We start from the raw sequence: 20,553 nt of genomic DNA on the forward strand, positions 1-20,553 counted from the left end.
TTTGCAGGAGGAGGGTAGTGAAAGTTTGAGAGCACTGCTTTTATGGGACCAGAGAGGCAATTTGCTTTCATCTTTCCCCATTGCTCTCCTAGGGCATAGTGCTGCCAGCTTCAAGGCAACACCAGCAGCATTCAATCGCAAGCCTGACGAGAGCACCCACTAGCTATAATCAAGGCAGTACTACCGAGCCCTGCCCAGTAATTACCAGGTACTACTGAGGTTTAAAATGATAGTTCTGGTTATTGAGCAAACAAAAAAATTTCCACTCAAGCAGTCCTGCCAGAAAGCCATGACATTTCCTGCACAGCCCAGTCCTTCCATACGGGTAGCCCATTCGCTGAGGCTCCCTCTTCAGTTTTGTACCCTGACAGCTACTCTCCTGTGGTGCCTTAAGATATTCCTGAAGTACTTCACTACCGTCTCGCTATTGCGTATTGGCTCTTCTCCCCAGCACTAGACAACAGCCTCACGCTGATCCTCTTCAGCTTGCCACAAAGCATTCCCCAGCTGCAAGGTGTCATGAACATGTCTTGGGAAAATGGTTCCTCTTCACACATTAGCAGAAAATGCTTCAGAGAAAACACAAACCCTGAATTTATGATTTTTCCTTGATCTACCCGAACCCTAACTTTAGCTAAGTTTACTGACAAAAAGCCCCCGAAGAATTATTAGGCAAGTACTAAATTCAGACTTTTAGTTCAAGAGTGGAAACCCTAAACTCCCACTTATATCCTAAACCTGGTTGCTCAGTCAGTAGGATTCTAATCTTTATATCTGTAACTTCTTTTTTATATTTTGCTGTTAGTTTTGGGACACAAAAGCAAACACCCTAAGCACTCCAGCATAGTAGAGGTAATTGTATCAGTGGGAACTATGGTCATGTAGTGAAGATCTTCTCTTACAAGGAATGCTTTTTAAACCAGAGACTACATCCACCAGCAGCAATGCCAGAAACTCATGGACTGTAATAAAATAATAAGTATATTTATACAAAATTTGCTTTTATGGAATAGAATATGAAACATATGCTTAAAGTATCCTCTTCGAATAACCCAAGACCTGTTACTTTAATTTATTAGCTATTTGGAATTGCATACAGAAAAAAAAAAAAAAAAAAAAAGAGGTGATATTTCTTCCTGAGCTAACATAAAGTAAAGTTGTTAACGTCTAATTTTGAACTCTACCTTTGTGCTCTAGTGGATCTGAAGACAGAGCTTGACAAACTGGAGTATTTATCCAGACAAAAATAGCCACTCAGCTGTGCTTTAGTGCCATTTTCTGTCACACCAGCATGACAGCACTAAGTGTTTAGTTCAAATAAGTGGTTCCACGTCCTCTGATAATACAACATGGTTCCAGCATTCTGTTCACTACAATTTCAGCTCCATCAGGGGTGGCACAAGACAGCTCAGTATTCCCAGAGATTTTCAAACTGTGGTGCATGTGTTCTATTATGCACTCAACCCGTCTGGTCCATTTGGACTGGATTCACCAGGGAATACAATTAGCTGGCCATTTTATTTACACAACCCAGCCTGCCAATTTGTCTGGAGCTTCAGTTATTTTTATTTTTCTCTTTCTCGCGGTTTTGAATTATTTCTGATATGGTAACTATCTGTAGCACAGATCCTTCTTCCACTGGGAATTAGTGTGTAAGGCAACCAACTGTTGGGGACTCATCTTGGGACAGTTAGGATCTTCAAATTAGAAGTAGTAGCTATTTCCTCAACAAACTCAAGTATATTGTTCTATTACATGCACCACCAGATAAGACTTCTTCCTAACATGCTGCCAAACAAATAACGAAGACTATGAAGGCACAGCAACAGAAGAGCAGACAGACAGCAACAAATCGTGCTCCCTACTGCATCACTAATTGGCGGTCCCAAGTCAGGGTGCTACTGTTACACTGAAGACCTGAATTTGACACAGAATATTTAGTATTTTAGGAAAAGAGGCAAATATTCAAAAAATGAGACAAGAAATTATCTTGACCAAAGGGCACAGAGCTTATCAAGCCTCACAGAACCACCACTGCATTTTGGGTATAGTTTCCAAAGTTCAGATAGCATATGTAACACAAATATTTCATGTCAAAAAATAAGACCAGACAACCAGATTATTACAAAAAGTCACTCTCATTCAAATGCAAACATCTGAAATGGTAAACCTATGAAAATATTGTGTGCTTATTCAAACTAGGTCTATGCATTATTGATTTTATGATGCCAAATATTATTTTCTACCAATGTCTTCTACTTTTTTCTTTCTCTTTCTCTGCCTCTTTCCTCCTGTACCAAAGAAAAATCTCTCAGCCTCCTACATGTTTATCTTGAGGCAACGAAGTGTTTCATACAATTAAAAGGAAAGAAGAAAAACTGTACCACCTTTCATCAGACACTGTGGTTTCCTCTGCTGCTACTCAACATAAATAGCCTGTCATTCTTACAATTTTCCTAACTACCCTAATTATCTTTTTTTCCAAAAATGTGCCACTTCTGGACAAGCCCATAGAATATGTCCTAACTTACCCTCTTGCCAAAAGCTTTTCCACAAGCTTTGATAATCAGCTTCATGTAACTTATTAATTTTTGTAATGATTTACAATTACATTTTGACAGGAAGCCTAGATTCTTTGGCCATTTAACTATAAAGTATTCAAATTACTAAAAATTGTAGTATACATTGCAATCACAAAATGACTGATGAAATTACGTAGCATCTCTCATAACCCTGACGACTTCTATCACTTTAAGTCTTTCCATGAGTAATAGTAAGTCAAACTGAAACTATCATCAAAATAGAGTTAACTAGAAAAACTTATCAGTGCATTTATGCTGACAGACAGACAGTGTAAACTCACTAGAATGCATGAGATGTTCACTCTCCTTACCAATACAGCATGTTCTTATTTACATGAAGAGGCTTGAGAGCAAAAACCAGAACCTTTATTCTGAGTACTTATCTCAAGTGTCCCTTATTCCTCAGGGCAGTCCACTGCCTCCCAGAATGCTTTCCCAAAGCACTGCAGATTTCCTCTTCTCAAGGAAACAGAAAGTCCTACAATCACTTCTCTCCATTCTGTAACTTCATATTGCATATTTGTTTGGTGGTCTGACATAGCAGTTAGAACAAATACTCCTGTTGTTCTTGATGCATGTTGGGTTTAGAGCATCTGGGAAGCTACAGGAGGACAGAGAGACACACTGTCAGGACAAATGGAGTGGTTGCCTGGTCATTCTGGCAGAGCCCACTGAGGTGCTGAACTGTGAAGGGGAGGTCTTAAAAGCACTGACAACATGCCATAGGCAAGCAACAGAACATGATGAAGGTTTTGCAACTTCATCAATACACTGGCCTTGGCATGTTCTAGAGTTTTGAATGATTGCTGGTAAATTTTACAAATCTAGTAGGGCATACTAGATTTGGGGTTTCAGAGGGTTTTTTTGTAAAACAAACTAAACATATCATTGCTTTCCCAAAATAAGACACTTCAACAATAAGCAGAAACACTTTCAGGAGACATTTAACAGCCTACGAAAACAACTGAATGCTAACGCTTGGATCAGGACAGCAATTGTCTTTGTTCTCCTCTCCAGCCGAGCAGAAGGCCAATTACACTTCCTTGCTGGAGTGGGATGGATGGAAAAATGTGTGCTCCCACACCAAAAACCAGAGCTGTCTGGCCACTGTAATTACTGCTGGGGTATAGGTCCCACATGATTTCTTCAAAGTGATTGGTAGTAGCCCTTTTAGTTATCTCAAGAGCTGTGTGATACCCTGGTGAACTTGCAAGACATTTATTGCTCTTCTTCGTCTCTTGCTGAACATGCCTCCTCTACTCCTCTCTTTCTTGTCCTCTGGACTCACAATTTTAAGAAGATTACAGAATCCATCTTCATAGGGCCATTTTTATTTCCTGATGAAAAAGGACAATCCCTTGGCAAATATGGAACAGGTGTATCAGAAAAATGACATCTGAAAAATGGGCAGCTATTGTTAAAAGATAATAAAAGCATAAAAGCAAACTATATTAAAAAAAGCCTGCCTGGAATGTTCCAGTTCAGATTTTCAGAAAACTCTTAAGTAATCATATCTGCCCTCAAGCCACTTGCCTCAGGACAGCTGCAGAGATCAAGCACAATGAGTATTTAGGGACACTTTTCAAAGCCTCTGGCTGTGAAGAGTAGAGCACTGGGTACTGTAGGTCACAGGCATGAGGCAAATAAAGTCTGACTCTGCTTGAGAGAGAAGGGATCTAAAGACAACAGCTGCTAAAGGTAGGCAGAGTTACCCTGCTGTTGGACTTTTTAAAGCAATGATGTTGTCAGAGCTCCTTCCCAAGGAGTCCAGAAAGGTACTTTAACACAACAAAAGAATCAATTTGGCCACATAAAGATGGCTTATAGTGTACCTGATTGGTAAGTGTATCCCATTTCTACTGGAAAAAGTGAACTCTGCACCAAGGTTAACTGATCTGGCAGAAGCGGAGAAAGTTTGCTCTTATAATCCAAACCCAGACAATTCAAAGACAAGCTCAGTCAGTCACTAAGAATGTGTCCATTTCTCTCCCTACCTCAGTATAACTGTTGAAGCGGTTTCTCTTGTGCTTGAACTTCAGACTGGAAATTCAACACACTGCACCGCATATGCAGACTTCAGACAAAAACCTTGTCAGCTGATTGACCAGTTCCTAGATTGCTTACAAGGACTTCTTTTTTAATTTATACATACAAGTATTAGGTTTACTTTTTCCATTTTCAATACACCGATTTATGCTTAGAAGAAATAGTACGTTCCTGTCCCACCAAATGCATGTGCACATTTGGAAATGTTTGGGGTTGCTTAAGGTATTCTTAGTTGTGCTTATGTTTTCAAGTACAGAAAGTTATTTTAAGAAATTATTTCAAAGGCAATTACCTGGTCACACAGTTTCTGCTGCAGTCTCCAGACAGTGGAAGTGAAAGGAGGCCAGGGGAAAGAGTGTAATTAATAAACACACTCACTTTATTCTGTGGTTTGTATTCCTAAATTTCGAGGGAAGGTTTGAGCAGTTTTAAAGGATCTGAATCTTTGGAGATCCTCGCAAAGAGACTGATGTCTGCACTTCTGGATGTCGCAAAATACCCAGTGCTACGTGACAGGGAGAAGATAGTTTTCCCAGCCAAAATGCATTCAGCTTTATCAATACATTTTCCTGGTAATATTAAAATATCAACAATTTTAATACAAAAAAAATCTTTCCTTTCAAGTGTGTGTCAGAATTAATTTTAACATTTCCAATAAGATCTGGACAGAAATTCATACATTTCTAGCTAAAAGTTTGGCAACATTCTTTAGGTTTCTGTATTTCAGACAGATGATAGAAATCTTAAATAAAACACCATTTAATTCCTACACACCTTAGTAGTTTTACATATTTTCCCATGGACATTTTTGTCATCATTCATCATCTGTGCAAGAAAATAACTCACCCTCTCTTAATCTCAATTTTTTTCTCTAAGATGGGCAACACTAATATTAACATTCCAGAAATGAGCCCAGTTCTTATGAAATAGTAAAAGAAAAAAATAAGTCCTTTGTTGATTTTTTTCTGGAAATGCTAAAAGGGAGAAAGAAAGAAAGAAAAAAAAAACAACAACCAAACAACACCCCCCCCCCCCCCCCCATTATACAAATGAACTTTTTCAGTACATTTGAACAACGCTGAGATTTGTTAGTTAAAAAAAAAGGAGAGCATTTCTGGTTCTCTGATAATTTTAATGGTAAAATGACCTAGGTGTGCCCCCATACAACCCAAATACTGGATTCTTCATCACCAATACCAACACAAGAGGAGACCTAAAACTTGACACTGACACATACAATATCTGGTAGTCCAGAAATCAATAAGAGCAGTGACCTGCTTTCAAATGAAAAGCAGAAAGAATCTCTCCCAAAGGCCCAAATGTCTATATGGCCATCTGAGTAACCACCAAAACACAAGGAAAACATGGAAGATTTATACGTGACTATAGAATGGACAGAAGTAAAAAACCCAGTTGTTCTAAGCAAGTATCATTCATGTTTATATACCCTACAAGTCTAGGGGTTTTACTGTAGAAGTCAGAAGTGGTCTGAAGTAAATGACAGAGGAGAGAGAAACTGAATGAGAAAGTGTTAAGAAGAGCTTATGGCAAAACCACCTTGCCAGAACTGCACAGCACTTACAGAATTATGGTAGTCTTCTGACTGATAGTGTGTGAAAAGCTGGGAGGGTATTTCTCATGTACATCAAACACACTAGTTAAAGCTGAAGTAAGATCACACAGCTCCTTCTCTTATCTGAAGCAAAGTATGAATTTAAGTCTGCAGAAATGGAACTGCTGTGTGTATGTCTTCTTCTGAGGAGGGTCTTGCATACGCTTCCTAGAAAAATTGTTTTACAGTAGCACAGCTTCTCACTCCAGTGAGTTAGGAGTATGTTAGTGCTTGCTACTCTCCCTTTGCCGCAGACTTCAGCTCCTCTCTGAGTCAGACTGAATGCACCTCTTTAAAAAAAACAACTATTCTGACAATATGTTCATCCTTCCTCTGGGTTTACTGCCAATTTCCAGAGCCTAATTGCTGCTGTGAACTGTGAGGTATATAATACTTCCAAACTGTGCCTGGAATGAAAAACTACCTTTTTCCCCTCTCTGTTCTCTCCCTATTTCAGCTGCAAATGTTCTCCCTTGATGCACGGGTGTGTTGTGGAGGATTTTTCCTTCACAATAAAACTAAAAGCATCTCTTGGTTTCCAGCATTGTTTGTTACAAATCAACAGCGATTCTGATTTCATATCTGACATTAGCATTGCTCTTTAAAGCAAATTTGATAGTTTCTCAGCAGTAGCATCACATTTCTTTAATGCTTATTGACAGGCAGGTCAGTAGCCAGTGACTTTTTTTTTTAATGACCGTATTCTTTTGTTCTCTTTGCAGTACCCACAAGGACTTGAATGACAGAAAGTTCATTTTTCTCCGAATGAACATCTGATTAGAGTAGCCCATGCTTTACCCCCCTTTGGGAGGCATGCTGTCAGCCAGTAAAGCCACGGTGGTCGTGGTAACTGTCACTGCCTATCCAACAGCTGCTCCGTTACACATTCCCTAACCTGGCAAGGACCGCGCTGCTGGGATTCTGCCGCTTCCCCCCGCCCGGGCTCTGTGCTGCCGCAGCCCCGTGCCTCCAGCAGGCAGGCTGGCGAGCAGCTCTGGCTGCAGCTGCTTCTCACCCTCCCGGTGCTGGTTCACCACCAGCAGAAGGGTCTCACGGGCAGCAGGAGGTCTGTCTCCCTCAGGTGCCTCCGATGGCCTCCACCCTGGAGACTGAATGTCATCCCCGTCCAGGAACCAGAGCTCCTCAGCTGGTGCCTAACCTGGTTGGTGCTCAGAAGTTGCAGATGGGGCTACACTGGGGGATTTTTGTCATACCAGTGGAATGAAATTATGAGGAAAAGATTATTCTGAAGTGGACGTTTTGAATTCTTTGGGTTCAAAGTAGAACATGGCTTGGTGAATACAAAGCCAATCAAATGGCCAACGTATGTTCCCCTGATCTCAAAAGAATTATGTCTGTGCAGTTGCCGTATTCTATCTGAGCGTTAGCTCGGGCAGAACTTGGGCTGTGTAAGACAGAATTCAATGGAAATTGCATTTAATAGATGGATGTCCTAATCTTCATCCAGACAGTAATGTTAGTTTAATGCTAAATTGTTCAAAATGATCTTTTAATTATACAAAGCTAGGTACCATAATATTTTATTTGGAACAATCCTTTACATCTCTGTCTTTGCTGAAGCAACGATAAGAACATGAATGGAGCTTAAACTGCCACCACAAATGGTTACACCTTCCTAGAGGTACTTTGCTTGCACTTATGCCGGATGGTTCTAGTTAGGATTATATTCTAAATCTCTTACATATGAGTAGCTCTGTCTTCCACAATGGAATCTACAACTGAAATCAATGTGAGACATCCTTAAACATCATATTATTCTAGAAGCTTAAAGATATAGCAAACTGCTTCTTTTTTTTTTTTTTTAAATGAACATACATTTCTGCTTGTGTAAACCATGCATGAGCTTAAAAAAAAAAAATCAAAATTTTCCCAACTTTTTTCACTAATAAGACTTCAAGTAAATTCAAAAAATATGAGAGCTGAATTACAAAGGTATTTATTTACTTTCAGCTACAGTATTAATAGCCATCTTCACCGTTGTAATAGTACAAATGCATTTCCGTACTTCAGAATGGTAGCATCCATGCATATGCAGTATTTTTAATGACTTGACATTCCAGGTTATGGATTGCTTTTTAAGGTGAAAAGCAAGTTAACGTATAAATGGCTGAGCAAGAAGCAGATGAATATGAAGGGAGTGTAAAAGCGCATCTGCGGAAACTCCAGTTGATCTGCATTAGTACATCTGCCAGTACTGGTACAGACCAGACGCCACTCACCAACCACAGCTTTATATTTAAAAAAGTAAACAAAAACTTTAATGGACAATGAAGGATGGCAAGAAAGACAATTAGTATGACAAATTTAGGGATGAACTGTGGTAAAAACCAAGTGATATTAATGAACTGGAGGATACTGGATGACAGCAGAACTGGCGTACCAATGAATTTGAAATTGGAACCATAACCAGAATACCATTTGACAGAGATGGGAGATAGTTTTGCAACATACTGCTGCTTCTCCCGATAAAATTGACAAAAAGTGATCCTTATGCATTACAAAAGGCCAGGCTGTCACTCTTGTAATAGAGAGCAAAAGAATAATGAATGTTTTTCTATGCATGAAATAGCAGTGGAAGACAAGATGCAACATTAAGATACTATACTTACAGTATATACTTCTGAAATGAAAAATCAAGAAGCATAACAAGAAGGTGTAAGAAGTATTTAAGAACTCAATAAAAACATACTGAAAAAAACATGGAAATAAAATTGTGATTCTCTAAAGGTGCTATGATTTCTTCAGCTACCCTGGCTGCCTCCATTTTGCTAAGATTTCCTAACTGGGGAAATAAATACCAAACTATGCAAATTTCCACATCTTAAAACCTTATTTTCTAACCAGGAAGATAGGATCCTCAAAGCAAACAGAAGTTTTATTTCTGTAGATGCTAGCAACAGTATATTGCACAGCCAAGTGAAAAAGTTATTCTGACATTCCAAGTGCAATGATTTTTTAGAACACAGGGGTTAAAATCTTGCCGTTACTCATAATCTGCTGTTCTATAACAGACAATGATGAAATTCAAACCTCAGCTTCCCCTTTCTACAGCGTATCCCAGCATGGGAATTGATTCATCATACCTTGCAATCAACTTTTTGGTACTTAACTGAGTACAAATTATGATACTGAGGGAGATTTTACAGGTTTGCGTCGTAGAACGCAATGCTCAGGGGGAAAAAAAAGTTGCTTTATCCTCTTCAGTGGATTTAGTTACATTTTCAAATTCTCATTCAAAGTAAAACACAGAAAGATTGGGAGGATGGGCATTTAAATTGTTTTCTATGCTTTTCTATGCTAATTTATGTAATTGTTAATTTTTAAAATAATGACTGTTTGTTTCAAGCCTTTGAGTTACCAGAAATATCAAATTTGCTCTCCCATAATTTTGTTGTAGAAGTTCTTGGAAATATCAGAGATGTTATGAACCTTACTGAAAGTTTAAAGCACTGACTGTTCTTTTCTCTCAAATGTGAATTAGTCACTGAAATTAAATAAAAGGTGTTAAAAAAGAGGGGGTAGAAAACCCCGAGAAACAATGAATTTTAAATAGCCTGACCAAAAATCCCTGCTTTTCTGTGTTGATTAACACTTAGCCCTAGTTATATAAAAACATGACAGAAAATTAAACCTTAGTTACACTTTCTCTTACACATCACTGTTCAGTCATGTCTTCTTTGGTGCTATGCTCCTTCCTAATTCTATAGGATGGAGAATTAAATACCTATATATATAATACATATACTGCATTTCACATATATTACACATGTATAATGATAGCAGGTGATATGCAGTACATATGTTCATACCACTATTTGGTATGTATGACGTTTGTAAAGTCTTCTTGCTCTCATTGCCCTTATTCAATTCTGCCTGTTATGCCATTTCAATTGTTTATACTATAAGTTTTGGAACAGATATGCAGATAATGCCTGAAGAAACAGACCCCAATCCCTGATACTGATGTTAAAAATGCACAATGATCAGATTAATGCTGGAGATAAGTAAATAATATAAATATTTACGTAAAATCTATAATCCCAAATTGCATCTTGTTAGGAAACATTGAGAAACACAGTACACAGATTAAACACTTACTTAGTCAGAGAGCAAAGAGATTAACTGTGAAATCCTGATTCACAGTATCTATATTCAACTTCCAGTTTCAGTTTGCCCTAATTTAGAATTGTTACCGCTGTCACTGAAATTTCAGAACTGTCTAGTACTCCCAAGATCTTATAAGATTTGCTTTACTAACTTTGCCAAGGGTTTCCATTGAGTATCCATTTTTGCATCCAGCTTCATTGCATTACATATCCTCATATAAATTTTTTAGTTGTGAATAAAGGTTGAACACTGGTTGTAAAGCAAAGGAGATGTTTAATTAAATTCTTTGCAGCGAAGAATTTTAATGCAGAAGTTGTCAGGCCTTTATGACCTTCTAAACACAACTAGAATCAATGGGATAAATATTTTGAGTTTTCATTTGGATTCTATGTATTACACCACCTCACATTAATCTGTCCAAAAAATACCTTAGGATTCTACAGACAATACTATGGTTTGCCACGTCAACAGTAACTAACCCTTGCTGCACTCCCGCCATCAGAACTGGAGTTGCACAAAACCTGCATTACTTAAGGATGTAAATATCCCACTAAGATAATTCGGAACATACCAGAATCATGTTGTGGGGAAATACACGTTGAAAGCTGAGTTTTCAAATCAGATCTCCCTTCCCTGCATTCAGTGCTCCCTTAACACTGAAATGCATGTCAGTAGATGAAAGTACAGCAGCTATAAGACCATAATCAGCAACATAAAACATAAAGAAGAAGAGAAGGGAGAAAGGGATAGAAACTACATTTGTTTGCAGCCACAATGAGATTTTACTTCTCATCTTGAAAATATGTGACGTGGTAATTTCACTGCCTTCAACAATAAGACTCCTGTACTTATAAACAGGCAAGTGTTTAACTGCACAACATAGATAAGATACTAGGAACTGAGAAGTTGATTTCCAAAGCAATGGATAAACACAAAGAAGCATGCAAGACTTTTTTCCCCTTACTGAACTTCAGGTTATGGAGTTTTATGACTGCCAATACCACCTCTTGATAACATCCATATCTCAGTAAGGAAAAACACAGAATCAGTGCCGGTCAGTTGAGGCTCCTTAGCAGAGTAGTGTTAAATTTAAAGTCAGATTGAATTTTCCAGGCTGGTGAATACAGAGAAGCTAAGTGTTCAGCATTATTATCGTTGCATCACTCTTATACACCTAAAAACTAAAGGGAGGGGAAAAGCTTTTATTAAAAAAACATGTTTTGATCATATCTGTCATGGTAGGAAAAGCATCTTCCTCTACTCACATCCTGTTTATCAGTGTTTAAGTGTCAAGTTTGAATTCGAAACAAGTGAAAGTGTAGTGAATGTATTTAATTAGTGTAAGTCTTAAGTAACATAAATCCCAGTATCTCAGACTGTTTTTTATATTTTATGGAGAAGGAGACAAACAACCACAGACTTCTCAACAGTGTAAACTATGGAGGTATGCAAATATAACATCATAAATAATAATGTAACACCATCCTACTGTAAATTTGGGTATAGATAGGTATGAGGATTTACTATAAGCTAAATATTGAGAGCTCGATGCATGTAAAAAGAAGCTATCTAGTGACAGAAAGATTTTTCTAGACAATATCAGCATCACATTCAGCAATGACCTTTTTTTCATCATTCATTTCTGCATCTTTCTACAAACATTAATAAGTATCTTTTGTCTCATCACTTTTGTCTTCTGCCTTGATGAATCAGATTTTACCATTTCCAATTACACCAATCCAAATGCAAAAGTATGGATTGTATTTAGGCCTAATTTCCTGAACTATGAGAAGTGTTACAATCTTGTGTCATCTCAATGAAGTATAAATCGAGGAGCTTGATCTTCAGATCTCCACCACTAGCATTCCCCCACAATGTCAGGCAAACTGCTTAAGCACTTTGTACTGTTGTTTCCCTGTCTATAAGACTTTTTGAGGTTGAGAGATGAAAGAAGCAACTACTGCAGTTGAATTTCAAGGCAGAATTATGAACCTACATTACAGGGTGGCATGTCCTATAAAAAGTAAACATTTCCAGAACTAAAGAAACAGACAGTGATTCTTAAGAGAATCACCCAGCAGTTAAGAGGATTTGTATCTCTAAGCAGGGCTTTACTACACAAAAAGAGTATGTACAAACAAGGCTAGTGCTCAAACAGGACCGACTATGTAGCGTGCTTCAGTTATTAAATGCTTATTCTTTTTCTATACTTGTAGTAACTCCTGACACCAAGGATGGAGCTGTAACACCTGTCTATGTTAAGGAATGGACTGGAAAGCACCTTAGAAGTTGAGAGCTTCCCTCCACAAAGGTATTCTCTGCCATGACAGAAAACCCCCAAACAAATTAAAACCAGACCAGTGATTAGGAAATGTCCAGGCTAGTACTAATGACAAGACAGCAGGAAGACTCTAGTGCCAGCTCACACACCTAAAGGACTGCACTACACAGTGGTTACTGTGGCCTAGAAGCCGCATCAAACACTGAACCACCTCCTTTCAAACATTTATGATCAGGACTAGTCCTTCTCTGTATGGCATTTTAAACAACAGGAAAGGATGAAGCAGGAGAATGGCTAAGTAGCTTTTTAAAGAAAACCATGAACAGAAAGAAAATTTATGACTGCACGCAGAGCTGCAAAGAGGGAAAATGAAAATCCAAAGCTTCAGTAATGGCTGAAATAAGTTTCCAAATAAAACCTTCAATGCAAGGGACAGTCACCCTATAATTGTTGTGAATGTATTCAGACAAGAAAACATTCTGACCATAACCTGAAAAGTAATTGTTCTTGTAAGCAGGGTAAATCAAACGATGGGTGTTTATAGATTGGTTTGTTTTGGTGGTGGACTTTCCCTTCCTTTTATATTATTGAGCTACTATTATTTGAAAATCTTGATGCCTGTTGAGTCATCTACATCTGGTATATATCTTGCAACTGTGGGGTACATCTGAATGCGTTGAGATAAAAGAGGAATTTTTAAGGAAACAAAAGCCAGTGAAAGATTGTGCTCCTGTGTGTGGACTTTGGGAAAGGAACTTAAGTGTTTTTCACTCTGCCAATCAGATCTAGTAGTGACAGCAAACGTGATTATTATTTGATGCAATTTTTCTACTTGAGCAGATGGCCTGTTCCCTAGATACTACTTCAGTGATGTCTTCCTAGAAAGGCAACAAACAAATTATGGTAGTCACCCCGATCGGACACTTCCAGCTCCCCTGAAACACGAGTGGAAAGGCTGGGCCCACAAAGGGGAAGGTTTCATTCTTCGTGAAGTGGTAAGAGACAGGCCACAGGACTCGACACAAGCACTGCCACCACAGACCCAGCCACCTAGCCACACGTCAGCTGCAGTTCTAGAGCAAGAGAGAGGCCAAGGCAGCACAGCGCTAGCGCTTGCACTGTGAAGACACTACAGAAGTCTCACGCCAGTTATGTGACACTTGACAGGCTGCAGGTTCCGAGGTCTGCAAGCTACTAGTATCCACTCGTTAGAACAAGCAGAATTTTAGATTAAGAAGACAGGACAGGAATAGTGCAACATGCCTAGTGCTTCCACTTCCTACAACAGCAGAGTCTGCCATAAAGACCTCCAATCCTTACACCTACAGAAAACAGACGTATGGATGGGTTTAATTTTATATGGAGGAATAAATACAAAATATTGCAACTTGCATAACATAAAGACACTATAAACTCCTCCATCTTTTTCCCTCTCTCGAAGACATGTCTCCAGTCAGTGAAAATCCCAGATGGCAATTGCAAGTAAGGCCATCAACAACTTTACAGTGGCTTCAGTAAAACTATGGTCCCTTAAGAAGAAAAGGAAACGCGTCTTTGATTCTAAAGGTTAATTCTCATTTAAAGCTCCCCCACATTTCTCACCTATGAGTGAATGTGTTTTACATGGGTAAGCTTAGCAAAGAATCACAGCCTTTTACTGGAATTTATAATTCATGAAACAAGATCAAAAATGTCAATAGCAAACACGTTGAAAAGGTGCCATCTGAAAATATTCCCTTGAACTCATTTGACCAAGGCTATTGTTTGGAGTTCAAAAAAAAAAAAAAAAAAATCACACCTGTGTGCAGATAGATAGGCTCTCTTTATCTGGTAAGAACAAGGTGCAGAGACGTGTGTGATAGATAATTAATCTCGATTGCTATCTATAGTTTCATTGTTAACACTGTCTTGGTTGAAGTGTGAAAATATGTTCACACTTTTGAAAATGGGCGATTAACTAATCAAATGACAATATGAATCTTAGAAGCACAGAAATGACTGTCATCTAACACTTCTTATGACTATATATTTAATTTTACAAGAAAAACGTTATATCAAGCATCCTTCAAGACTATAAGGGAAGTTACCAGCTCTTCCCTACTGTAATAATCAGTGCAAAAATTGCGACCACCATCACCAGTCTATTTTCACTAGAGCACCCAGTATTTTACCCTCAGGGAATTAATTGCAGGGAACATTTTCCTTGTATAGACGAGTTCCAAGAGACTGTAACAGACAGATGACATAAGCAGCACTGAATAACGAGGGGCAGACACTAGTAAGCAGTAGTCACTGTCCCATTAAGGCCCTGTCGAGGAACAGTTGTGTGTATTAAGTACTCCTGGACTTACATCAATGCCCCAGGAGATATCCCAATTAAGCAAGTTTTCTGGGTAAGTATGTCAGTTAAATGAAGCCTATGGTACTGACTTGTATTGAAGTGCTACACAGAAAAAGCTCACACATTTCACCAGAACTTCACACGGCTGCAGAACTTGTGCAAGTTTCGTACTTATAAAGATTTGACTAAACACAAATTACATACCCCAGATGTCACATCCAAACTCTCTCCTGGGATGAGAGTTAGACCTCACGTTTAAGGAAGACCAATTTTGCACTTTTTTTTTATTTTTATTTTTATTTTAATTAAACCATCCCTTTATATCCTTGGATGGTCCCACAGGATAGAGTTCACAAAACAGGCATTTCCACATTAATGAGGGAAGTAAATCTATCTCTTCTCTCTAAATAGGTCGATGATCTTACTAACGTCTAGACTGTATATAAAAGCATGCAGAACATGTATTTACAAAGTGTCTAGCTTTCTTATCGATGCTACTAAAATTGTTGACACGGCTCTTAACACTTCACATCTCTAACACAGTAACTTCCTTTTTTCTGGTGGTGAATATTGCTCTGCTTATATTCATTCAAACTGCTATAAGAAAATAATTTTATTGTGTCACTGAGTCAGCCACTGTACCACCTCCTGGGATCACTGCACTGACTCCCAAGTCAGACACAAGGTATTTATCTTAATTTAAAGCCCTTTGTGGACAGTTTCTGTCTTACTTATGCCATTTCTGCTCCACATGTCAGTCTCATTTACTTACCTGTCAAGATAACACTTTCTCTGATACTTTCTCTTTTCCAATACTTTCTAATAGCCCGAAATAACACGAAACTATTATTAGACCCACATCTGCATATGCCCTCACTCAAAAACTATTTCTGTGCTATTTTTCAAGAACAAAGTTGTTCTATCGATTTTTTTTCCTCTGTATTTGTTTTCATTTCCCCAAGATGTTTCTTACTGCCTTGTAGTTCTTAGCATTCTTCATTCTTGTCTGCTAGACATAAAAATAAGACTTACAGAAAAATCCTGGTTTTGCTTTCCAGGCCTGTTACTGGAAGAAGAAGCAAGAGAGGACAACTTCCCCGAGTTACAAAGGTGTTGGACTTTTTGTATTTATTGTATTCACCAAAGAACAGAAATACTACTTCAAAGCAAAGTTCTGTTTAGCTTAGTATCCCATTCCTGAAAACTGTAACATTAACACAATACACAGAGCTGACATGTGAGTTCAACGATCTTCGTCTTAAATAAATCTTCACAGTTATGATTCAGCAGAGCATGTATAAAGACTAGTAGCCATGAGTTTAAGAGCAGGAAAAATTACTAATGTCAATTATTTATTTATTTATTTTAAATTCAACTTACTGTTGTAAGTGTACACTTTCCTTTTTGGTTTTCTTGCTGAAAGCTCCTTTTTGTACCATGTATTTTCTTGTATTTTCTCATTGGATATACATAATAACTCTTCACAGATTTGCTGATTTTTTGTTTTTAACACTCTCTTACATTCATTGCAGAAGTGGCATAATCCAAAACCCCTTAATAAAACAAATACACATAAATTGACATGTTGCATTTTCACAGCCCTGTTCAATTAAAATTTTCAAATCAGTGTATAAACATTAACTGAAGCAGTATAACTTAAAGTTACAGAAAGCAACTGTAATATCCACATTTTACTCTAAGGAATGAGATCAAACTTGTGGATAAAAAAAAAAAAAAAACAAACCCAACCCCAGCATAAAGACACTTAATGCTCTAGATCAGTAAGGCCAAAAGCATTCGTGTGGAAGATCTTGCCTACATCACGCTCTACTAATTTCTGTGAACGTATCAGCATGAAGAACTTGGCTCTTAGCATGGTCTCAAGTTGAAACAATCCATTTTCAAATAAATGAACTGAATTTTCATATGGGGTAAACAATGTAAATCTGGGGAAAAACTGTGGACTTGAAACTTTAATGAAAATTTATTTTAAGAACAAATGACATGGTAATTGTGATCAAAATGTCTCTTACCGATTTTTTTCTAGACTCCTTATCTATTTGATTTTTGGGGAAGGCTCCAGGACATCCCACTTCCCTGAGAACGTAATGTTTAAAGCTCACATTTTCACTGAACAGGAAGTAACAGTGCAGGATAACTGAACAAATGCTATATTTAGAATAATTTTTGCAGTCTTGTGTAAGAGGCTTCTGCATAATATGACTAATTTTCCATATCACCTCTCAGCGTGAAATCTGTTGAAGACAGGAAAAGAGGGTAGTCTCTTTGAAAATTCTGGATTGTATTTGTCAAAATAAGTCCTGACTTTCAGCTATGTCTCATTTTTAACTTCTCTTAATTTCTGGGCAATTGGGTTTTTAAATGTATGGTAATTTCTTACAGTTTTTTTATTCTATGTTTTGTTTCTGGAAGCTGTCAGCTTTGCCTCATGCCACCAATAACTAAAGAAAGACTGGTCAGTTAAATGTCCTACAAACTCATAAATAAAAAATACCACCTGAATGACTCCTTTGCCACTAAAGTATACTTCGCATGTGTCTTAATGCTTACACAAGCAGACCAAAAGGACACACAGATAAACCAGTCATTTTTAACAGTATTAATCTTTCAGTGACACTATACAAGAAAGCATTTTGTATTCTATTGACCTTCTAATTCGTATAAACGCTTTTCATGAGCAATCACACCGTTATTCAAATTTTGCCTTAAAACCTGCATAATTTTAATAACCACGCAGCTACTAGCCCATATTCATTCCTCTATAGCACACTACACGCATCTGTACGAGCTTCTGATTGCCAGCATTTATTATGCAATGTTTTACATGGCAAGGTCCCGCTCTTATGTATGAAATGCTTGAAAAAAAAAATGCCAGGCTGTTGGCACAATATCCAATGGAGATACTGGAAACTTGATGGTGAACTGCACAAATAGAAGTATAAAAAAAAAAAATGTAAACTGTAAGTAACCAAGGTATGGAGAAACCCAACTGCTGGCATTTCGCTAGGCTGACCACCATGCCAACAGGAGCTTCCACAGTAATATTTTGCCCGAGTTTCTGGCGGGGCACTAAATTTCCTGATTCTTCTCCATCACCTGAACATCTGTCGCAGGTCCGTGGTCCCAGAGGCAGAGTCGGGAGGCAGCGTCTCCCGCCCACGGACGGGGAAACCCTTTTGAAAGAGCACATCGACCGACTCATCGATAAAAGCGGCCGCCCTTGCGATTCCCCCACCTCAAGCCCTCGCCGTGGAAGCCGCGGGCACCCCAAGGGCGCCGCCGGGCCCGCAGCCCTCTCAGGGGCTGCACCCAGACCCGCGGGGGACCCCCACGGAGAGAGACCCCCCCCCCCCCCCCCCCCCAAGGACCCGGCGCCCGCCCGCGCCCCCTCAGCCTGCCTCGCGCTCCCTCGCCGCCGCCCGGCGCACGCGCCCCTGGCTCCCGCTCCCTGCCCGGGGCGGGACTGAGGGGGGGGGGGGGGGGGGGGGGGAAACCGCGCCGCTCCGCGCCTGCGCAACAGGGGGCAGGGGAGGGCTGCGCGCTCTGCGCAGCTGCCGCTGCAGCGTGGAGCCGCCGATGGAGCCTCCCCCCGGCGCCGCAGGTAGGGGCGGCCGCGGTTCGCGCGTGTGTGTGTGTGTGAGGGAGGGAGCAGGGGGGGGGGGGGCGGCGGCGGCGGCGGGGGAGCGCCCCCTCTTCCCTTCCACCCGCCGCCCGCCTCGCCGGGGCTTCCTGTGGGGAAGTCCCCGTCGCTTTTCCCTCACGTACGCCCGGCTGGGCTGCACCGCCGGGCCGCTGCTGGGAAGGGCCACCCTGAGGTGGTGGGGGGGGGGGGGGGGGGGGGGGGGCTGCCCCGCCGCCCTCAGCGGGCTCCTGGCGCCTTCCTGCCGGGCAGCGCTCGGCCCCGCCGCGCCCTCCCGGGCATCGCGTCGAGGTGCCCGCGGGGCCTTTCGCCGCGCCCGCCGGGCCTGCTGGAGCGAAACACCGGGGTTACGTGATCCTCGGCTTTCGGTTCGGCCAAGGCCGCGTCTGAACAGTTACAGCCCCGAAGCGAGTTGGAGCACGTGCGGCCCCGCAACGTTCGCTCGCCCGCCCTCATCCTGAGGCAGGTGCCCGCGGCCGGGCGCGTTGCTGTTACGAGGGGAATCCCCCGGCGGAATGAGCCCGGGCAGGCGTGGGCATGCTGCCGCCAGCTCGGGGTGTTGAGGCACCGGTGGCTGGTGGTAAATCAGCGGTCGTGACTCTGCACCTGGGTCCATGCGGCCTGTGGCCGCTTCTCCAAAAGCCGAAGGATGCCGGCCAGGCTCTTAGTTTCCGATGGAAATCTGCCTTGGGCCTGGATCTCCAGGCCCCGCAAACAAGGCCTCAGTAGTAGAGTAATCAAGTTCTGGTTCTCTTGACCGTATCATCTAAGCATTATTCTGGTATTAACTTAAGAAAGTGTTATAAAACTTACTGCTGCATTTCAAGTGGTGGTTCTTCATCTACCGTGTAATTTTGCTTCCCAGTTGTCCTTTGGAAATAGTCTTGTTATCGCAGCAGCTTAATTCAAACTGTTGTGCGTTCAGTGTAGAGCTAAAAGGATGGCTCCAAACACTGAAGTTCATCAGCGTTCTGCTTCCCTATTTATGTCAATAATGACATTATATGTCCCTCCTAATCCATGTTGTAGTTGTATGTTAGCAGTGGTCAGACGACTAAGGATGTACTTTGGGTACATGCTGTGTGACACCAATACTGAGAGGCTGATCTGCTGAGCACTGGCATTGCTTACTGACACCTCTCTAAATCTGCTATCTTGTTATCCAGTATCTTTTGCTTACCTCGCCCCCGCTTCAGTCCCTGGCTGTTCTGGCTCTTTTGAAAACCTCAGAATGTGAACTAAAAGCGGAGATGTCTGAGTGAGGTTGTAGAGGAACTGGAACAATAGCTGCAAGAGGTGTGAGCTGCCCTGTTCATATCAGTAAGGTGTTAACTCAGATACCCCAGTGTGGTAGTTTTTAACGTCATCGTTGTTAACTGCCTCTTGGCTCGTATATGAGAAAAAAGAGGGAGAATCACTGTTTAGTAAATTGTTACCATGACTGATGCTTCATTTTATGGCCACAAAAGACACAAATACTCTCATGGCTTTGCCAGCCGATAGGGAGAGAATATCAGGGAGTCCCCTGAAGCTCAGAATGTACAACCTGTGAATTCTACTGTGATTTGTATGGGAGGAGTTTTTTGATAGCCACACTTTGGGAAAGAATTGTGTCTGCGTCACTAGGTGACTGCATCCAGTAAATAAATTGGTAGATAAATACATCGTCAAAATCTTATGTTACACTGTTTTATTTTATATTTCTTCATTATGAATGTGCTGCAGCCCAGCACTGAAGCTGATTTTTGTGTACAGCACTTCCAAAACTCTGTAGGGTGCTATTTTCAGTTGTAGAGGTCATGAGTTATTAGAAAGCTCATTTTTGTTTTAATGTACACTTGGTTGTAGCTGTGATTTTCAGATGGTGATGTCTGGATCCCTAGTTGAAGATTCACAAATGTG

The 20,553-nt window shown here is 40.4% G+C and overlaps 1 protein-coding gene and 1 long non-coding RNA gene across 2 annotated transcripts in view; one reads left to right on the forward strand and one right to left on the reverse strand.

Annotated features, from left to right (window-relative positions):
• Positions 1–16,162: 16,162 nt before the first annotated feature.
• LOC122154763 lies at positions 16,163–18,328 on the reverse strand. Its single transcript, XR_006166849.1, has 3 exons — positions 18,108–18,328; positions 17,024–17,245; positions 16,163–16,543 (listed from the first exon to the last, which is right to left on the reverse strand). It is a non-coding gene; the product is annotated as an uncharacterized LOC122154763 (long non-coding RNA).
• A 175-nt stretch (positions 18,329–18,503) lies between these two features.
• CMC1 (C-X9-C motif containing 1) overlaps positions 18,504–20,553 on the forward strand; it is a 41,789-nt gene continuing 39,739 nt past the window's right edge. Inside the window, exon 1 of the mRNA XM_042806288.1 lies at positions 18,504–18,612. Within this exon, the coding sequence (XP_042662222.1) occupies positions 18,588–18,612 (25 nt within the window). The 5' untranslated portion in view covers positions 18,504–18,587. The remainder of the gene's footprint in view (positions 18,613–20,553) is intronic.

This window comes from Tyto alba, unplaced genomic scaffold (assembly GCF_018691265.1).
Source record: "Tyto alba isolate M040663 unplaced genomic scaffold, T.alba_DEE_v4.0 Super-Scaffold_46, whole genome shotgun sequence".
In the NCBI taxonomy this organism is placed as follows: Eukaryota; Metazoa; Chordata; class Aves; order Strigiformes; family Tytonidae; genus Tyto; species Tyto alba.